This window comes from Crocodylus porosus, unplaced genomic scaffold (assembly GCF_001723895.1).
Source record: "Crocodylus porosus isolate Cpor-Errol unplaced genomic scaffold, CroPor_comp1, whole genome shotgun sequence".
In the NCBI taxonomy this organism is placed as follows: Eukaryota; Metazoa; Chordata; order Crocodylia; family Crocodylidae; genus Crocodylus; species Crocodylus porosus.
Window position 1 is genome coordinate 8,186,048 of NW_017728917.1, and position 7,236 is coordinate 8,193,283.

General features: G+C 41.4%; 1 protein-coding gene across 1 annotated transcript in view; it reads left to right on the forward strand.

Annotated features, from left to right (window-relative positions):
- Positions 1 to 3,686: 3,686 nt before the first annotated feature.
- LOC109311374 (protein SHQ1 homolog) overlaps positions 3,687 to 7,236 on the forward strand; it is a 48,518-nt gene continuing 44,968 nt past the window's right edge. Inside the window, exons 1-2 of the mRNA XM_019536990.1 lie at positions 3,687 to 3,699; positions 4,850 to 4,978. Of these exons, the coding sequence (XP_019392535.1) occupies positions 3,687 to 3,699; positions 4,850 to 4,978 (142 nt within the window). The remainder of the gene's footprint in view (positions 3,700 to 4,849; positions 4,979 to 7,236) is intronic.

Here is a 7,236-nt window from a genome sequence, read left to right on the forward strand (position 1 = left end):
AAGATCCTACTTTCTGACAATGCAGCAGAAAATTTTGCGTGTCTAAGATCTGAGTGTCCAGAGACAACTGGTTCCCGCCCCTACTCACTGACACAGCAGGAAATTATACAAACACTGGTAAGAGAAGAGAGTAGTATCAGAAGGATATTAGTCAAACCAGCTGGTGCTAATACGTGCTTCAGCTGGGGAAACTCAAGTGAGTGGGTAGGTTTAATGCTGTGGGTAGGGAAATGGAGATTAAGTGAGTGGATGTTTCTAGCTCTTTTGTGACTTCGTACAATTGCTTATTTTTTCTTCAGCTTATCCCTCTGGTAAAAAAAAAAAAAAAAAAAAGTATTGTACTGTATTTCATAAATGGCTGTTGAGAAGTTTAATAATTGTTAGTGAAGTGCTTTGAGATTTTTTAAAAATAAGTGTTTTTAGGTTTACACTTAGAAACAAGGAGCATTTTTACACATACAAGTGCCACAGTGCTGGATGCAGCAACACTTGCACTTGTATAAGTGGTGAAATGCACCTCAGCGCAAAGGAAAAGGTGGTGGCATGCTTCTGAACTAAAGCACCGATGTATTTTAGTTCAAAAGTGCGCCACTGCCATTTTCTGCACACCGATGCACGTTGCGTCACTTACACAACTGCATGCGACACAATGCAGTGCATATTGGCTCATGTGCAGAACAGACTTGATTAATTATGTCTGCTCTGAAGCAGCAGTTCTCTGGAGCATCACGGAACCAAAAAGTATGTTTATAAATGCCCAAGATTTGTACCTTCCATAACCCAGCGCACACAGAAAATCCTCTACAGTGCCAAGCCAATTGGACTGTAAGGCAGGTAGTAAGTTCCTGCAAAGTGATTCCAGAAATATCTTGGGTGTTAGAATTTTTGTGGAATATAGCGAACCTGCTCCAAGATGTTCCAGAAGTTTAAACTTGGACCCACGTATGCTGTATGTAGCTGAACGGTTCATATTCGTTTCTTGAAGAAGGCATGTGATGGTTGGGAGGGTTCTGTGTTTTATGGGTAGGTGAGCAGAGGAAGGAGCAAGCTTACTTAATGGTGGGTATGGGAATACAATATAGTATTATGGGAACAATTAAGAATCATTAGTTACAAATACACTTAATTGAGAAGCAGAGCTAATTGGCCCAGGTGCAGTGTTGTGCAAATGTGGCTAAATTGCTTCCAGTTTGGATATGTCCACATGGCTTTGCCTTGTGTAATGTAGGCATTTATTAGTGCCAGGTAATCTTAAATGTCTCAGCCTGATCCTGCAAGCTGTTGAGGTATTGCACAGATGCAGAGATCTGCCCATACAGAACATCAGTGGGGTTCTGGATAAGTGAAAGACCCTGTGGATTATTCTGCAAGACTGGAGCCTTACTTGTGACATCGGTCATGTGTGGTTTCTATTTAAAAATGTGCTTCATAGTTATCTAACATGCATACTAAAAAGCATCAAGAACTCAACCAGATTTGGCCCAAGGTAACATTTCAAGTAAAAATGATAGCACTTTGCATAGACTGACAATTTCTTTTGTGAGGTTTGTAGAAGTTGAAGATTGCAGGTAGTGGATGGGAACACACGTGAATGTGCCGAACAACTTCCTGATTGCTCTGGCCTGCGAACAGTGTTTTCAGACTTGGATATGTGAAGCACCACTGCATATGCAGGCATTTCTGTTGAATTCAGTTGGAGCTGCATGTTCACAGTGCCTCTAAAATATTTTTAGATACTTTTCAAGCTCAGAAGTTTTTTGTCTGTTGCTTAAGTATCCCTAATCCTGCAAGAAATGTATAGGTGAATTCCAGGCATCGATGCCGCCTTTCTCACAGTATTGTATTAAAAAAAATTGGTTTCTACATAATTAAGAAATCGCCCATCCTTTTTATCTTATAAAAACTTCCATATTGGTTCAAAGGTTAATTATGCTTTCATTGACTGGTTGTTGAATAACAGTAATGCTTAACAGACTGGCTAGAACCTTGAGCCCATATGCCATGTGAACAAGCAGCATAATGAATAGCTATAATCGATATTAAAGCTAAGGAGGATCACACCTTGTAATTTTAATACTCAGCGAGCATACCAATTTCCAAAGGTCCTGAATTTCAGGACCCTCCCACCATCTGTACTTGCACAGCACGGTCTCACCAACTGTTAGAATTACTCTGGGCAAGTCGTAGAATATGGACCATAGCAAGGCTTCTCTTTCAGTCCTGTACCAATAATTAAAATTTTCTGGCTTATCTTTTTAACATGCAGGAAAGAAAAGGTAACTGCCCCCCCCACCCCCGTCTTCCTTCCCCATCCCAAACGAGCTGTAGTCCTTTTTCCCCATTCATGGTTAAGCAGCTGTCCTGTACTTTCTCTCACATTGTAAATCCAATTAGTTTTCCCACTGGTGTTTTGGCAATTTTTCATTCTAATCTAGAGGGCGTTTAAACTCATAATGGTTGGAGAAGCAGGTAACAGATGTGGAAAATTATTTTCCTTTTTTTTAGCCATTTGGGTAACCTCTCATGAACTTTGCCCCAAGCCTGCAAAACCAGTTTGACATTTTCCCTTGTCTTCAGCGGATACTGGATTAAAACCGTAATGTGGTAAAGCCTCAAGAAAAACAGCAAACTGGAATTCAATTAACATTTCATTTCCTTTGATTGTTAATTGTCATCTTTTTTAATTACTTAAACATGTATCCCAAAGTGAGGTGTATTTGTTTATTTTTACAATAGGAAAAGAAAAAGGGGGGGGGTGTGCTCAGAGCTCTGAGTTAGACAGGTGAGAGACTATTATTGCTGTTTGTTACATAAGCCTGAAGTTGAGGAAAAATCTGCAGTCTACATTATCATTCTTGTATTCATACCTCCATAGTACTTCTAAACCCTGCTATATCAAATGATTTGAGGAGCGTTATAATGGACAGTAATATTTTTAGCTTTAAAATGCAGGAAACTGCTTGTTTGTGATGAAACAAAATATGCAATAAGTTTGGTTTTAAGTCGGTTTTGCTTGGCTTTAGTTCCTGATACTATCATGGGAGCTGGCTTTGATGGAACTTGAACCTTATTAATCACTTCTCTGTGCTGTGCTCTGTTTCTCCTGCAGTCCAAGTGGGATATGCTAGCTCTCTGTCAGTAAGCTCGGGTGTTTCCTTGGCTCCTAAGCAAAGACGGCATATCCTGGTTTCTCATAGCCCTTTGAACGTTTAGCCAAAAGCCTTTTAATCCACAGGGTCGAAAAGATGAGAGGTGAAGTTTGCTGATCTCAGGCTCTTGCCTTTTCCTTCTCTGCTGTGAAGCACTGTGTCATACATAGCTTCAAAATAATGATCTTCCCATGTAGAAAAATTTTTGGCCGAAGTGGTAAGTTTTCTCACCACGTTCGAACCTCTTAAGTTGTGGTCTGTTTGAAACCATATCTGTCTGCTCCACCAAATGTGTGTAGTAGAGACAGCCAAGTTATCTCTGGTAGGTCCATTTTTATGTTGTCTTTAGGGCTGCTTGCAGATTTAAAAAAGAAAAAAAAAAGCAACCAAAAAACAGTGCTATACCGGAAGAGGAAGCATGTTGGTTTGACCTGGCTCTGCAGCGTCTGTATAGGGCTTTTTGGCACTTTTATCTAATAGCTGATTCAATCAGCCTGATCTATACAGACGTTGTGCAACCTGGGTCAAACTAACGTGATGCCTCTTCCAGGTATGTGCTGGGCTTGGTGTATGGGCGCACTGAGCTTAAGAGTAAAGCACTGTTTTTGTTTTCTTGTCTGCAAGCAACCTCCATGTCAAGAATGAGTATTCTTGGGAAAAGCAAGCAGTTGTTGAACTGAGCTGAACTGGAGTCCCCAGGTGTTTGCTTGTAGTTTAGTTCTGGATTACAGATATGTTCAGGTTCTGTCTGTCTCTGCTTTTGCTTGTTGTTAGATGTGTGCAGGGAATATTCTGCTCCTTTTTTCGAGGGCAGACGAGACTGTGTGTTCTGATCTAGGAGATGTGCTGCAGTGCTGGTATGAGTGCTTTTCCCTTGAGACCCCAGCTAGTTTTTAGGAGGGAGCCACTTTTGGAACTGGAATGTGATGGTTTAGGAAGCTGGCTTCATGGAGTTGCAGAAAACCATTTTACAAAATTTTTTACAAAACAAGTCTGTCTCCTTCCCAGGATCAGGAAGAACTCCCTCAGAATGAGGAAGAGCCCCATGAGCCCCATAAATTGGCTCTGCTGGTTCTTTCCTTTGCCTCTAACCTTCAGCTTGCAGGCTCCCCAATGTCACTATAGGACATGGATGACAGAATTAAATATGCTGTTGTCTTGCATAAAGAGTCATTGAAGATTAGCTTGTGCATTCTTTTATTACTAGATTAAATTGAAGCACTTCATGAAAAATCTTTTATAAATGTTATTGGGCAAGAGTGTGGACTTTATATACTATATCAAAACTTCAACATCAACAAGCATGGGAAACTAAGGCAGGCCTTGAAAAGAGAGAAAAGCTTTTAAAGGAAATTGTCCCCAAGGCCACATTCTATCCGTACATATTGGAAAGTTGTGGATATGTTTAAAGGATCATGTATACAAGAGCATTTCTTTTCAGTGGTTTCACAGCATGATGTGGTCCTCCCAATATGATCTCTAGTGTCTGTTAATTCCAGGAAAACTCATGTGAACAAAACCAACCACAATACACAGCTTTTTATTGAGCTAACAGGCCTTTTGTGGGATTAATAGAAGCATTGTGGCAACTCTTCAGGAAACTCGGCTGCCTGTACAGGCTTATTGCCATCTTCTGTTTATTCCGCTAGGATTCAGGTAGAAGAATCTTTTACAATTGTGTCTTTTTGAATAACTTTCAGGTAAGGACAGTATCAAGCAGGGATACCTTCCACATCAGATGATCTACTCTTTGCTGCCATTGTTGCTGGAACCTCTAACTGATCTCTACAAGCAGAACTGTATATCCCGTCTAAAGGAGTTAACTAGAGGTGGGCATTTAGTTAGCGCCGAAGGCTGTTTGCTGAGTTTTGGCAAGCCATCAAGGCGTGCAGCCAGGAGCAGATGAATATTAATTTTCTAAATTTTTTAGGGATCCGGCAGGCCGGATAGAGTGGCCTGGCAGGCCCTGAGTTAAACCCTTAGTTCACACAGTCATTTTTACTTTTTTCTCTGCTGCTTGTGCTATTTCAAGCAGCCATTTCCAAGAAACTGCAGTACCAGTCTTAAACGTAATGCTTGCAAAACTTGGTCCATGTTTTAATTGTGTTGGGAGCCCAAAGTATTTAGGGATGCCTAAGTGGTTATTGAACTTGTTATAGCAATTGTTTTGTTGAGTTCAGACGTGTCTAGAAAGACCATAGACTTCATAGACACTCAGAGCAGTTCTGGTAACTGGTAAGGTTCATACGCTTCAAACTCTGTTTGCGCATGTTGTCCATGTGTGTCCTGAAAGATTATTAATGTTAACTTTATAAATATCTTATGCATATAGAGATGGTGTTCAGTCATATTTACCAGATACCACTGCAGTTCTGACTGGGGTATCAGATGAGAAGTAACTGCGCAAGCGTGGGCAGCTACTTGAATGCCACCACGTTTCAGAGAGATTTTTTTTTTTTTCTAAACAGCTTTAGGAAGGCTTGTGCTGGCATACAGCCTGATACCTTTATGTTGAAGATAAGCATTAATATAGTAACATGACAGCCTGACACTTGAGTAACTCTGGAACCTAATCAAACTGAGTTGGAGGATCACATTTTGGAAAGGAAGTGTCATATTTGAAAGGACCAGATCTGAGAACCTTGCTCTGAAGAGAGCTATGGTGTTACACTAAATTTCCAAGCAAATTTGTGTAACCCATTGCTCAGCATTTGTTGTGTGTACCCCTCTGAGCTCCTGTGCGGTGGCTTGTTCTCATTCAAACTGTAGTTGTCCCTGCATGTTTGAGACATCTTTTTATTTATCCAAATGAAACAAGCCACTGCTCTGTGCGTGTTATGTGCCTGATCCACTGAAGTGTGAGTCTGGTATGGTTTCCATGTGCAGAACCTGGCTGTTGAGCTCAAGTTGTAGGATCCTGTGTTCAGTTCTGGAGGCCCTCTTTTTCAAGGTGGTAGCTGTTCCCCCAGTGTCTTTCTTTCATGATCTTTAGGTTCTGTGATATGGTTTTGAAGACAATTTGCGAGTGCCATCAAGGACTCCAGAAAGGAAAACTTCATCTCACAAAGTGCTTGCATTCTGCCTCCAGTTGAAGGCAGCCGATGGGGCAAGTTAGACATGAGACTGTTCCCATAATTTTGAATCTGGGTACTTGCTTGCTGTTAGTTGTGTACTGAACCAGGTTTGTTTCAGGCTTTGGGCCTGTGCCCTGGCTGCATAGCACCGAGCAGCTGTTGGTTCATTTAAATCTTCCTCTGTCTCCAAGACAAGTTGGCAGTACTCTGGTAAAGGGCAGAGAGCTTCCAAGATTTAGATATGCTGCTTAGCTCTGTGTGCTAAAACCACAAATAGAAAAAAAGAGAAGACTGAGAGGCAGGTGATAGAGAAGAGGAAAGCCACAACCCAAAAAGCAACAGAAAACTCACCTAAGTAGGACCAGAAGAGGTTGTTAGATGTAAGAAGTTATCTTCCCAAATGAAGGCAAGGAAAATGGCAGGAACTTGTTATTGCTGACCACTTTGCTTTCTGCTGGCCACTTCCTCTGGTCCACAGCGTGAATTTCCCTTTCACGTCTCCCTGAGCCTACTCACTTCTGCGACTGACAAAATATGCACTTCACTTTAAAGAGACAATAGGACTGGCAAGTGTTTCCCTCATCCTGATCACACGGGATGGATCTCATTCCCTTGGCTGTTTTCTTATCTCTGTTTCAGGCTTCATCTAAACGAGGAGTGCTGGACTGATGCACGCTAACCAGGCGAAGTACTGGACACTATTTTGGACACCTGCCTTTCTGGGAAAGTTGTACTTAGTTCTGGCATAGTGAAACCATTTTTAGTAGTAAAATAAGCTAGACTAGTACAAAACATAGCTTTGCCAATAAAGTTGCATCTGCACCAGCAGCTTTTGCCGGCGCAACTGTGTTGGTCTGGTACTGCTATGCCTGTCAGGCTGTGATAGGCTTATACTATGAACTTTTCTGGAGGAGGACCATATATCTCTAGCTGACTCTTGAAGTAGAGTTATTAAAACAGTGGGATGGCGATGGAGACTGGGTCTTTGGACATTGCTATAGTATAAGTAACAG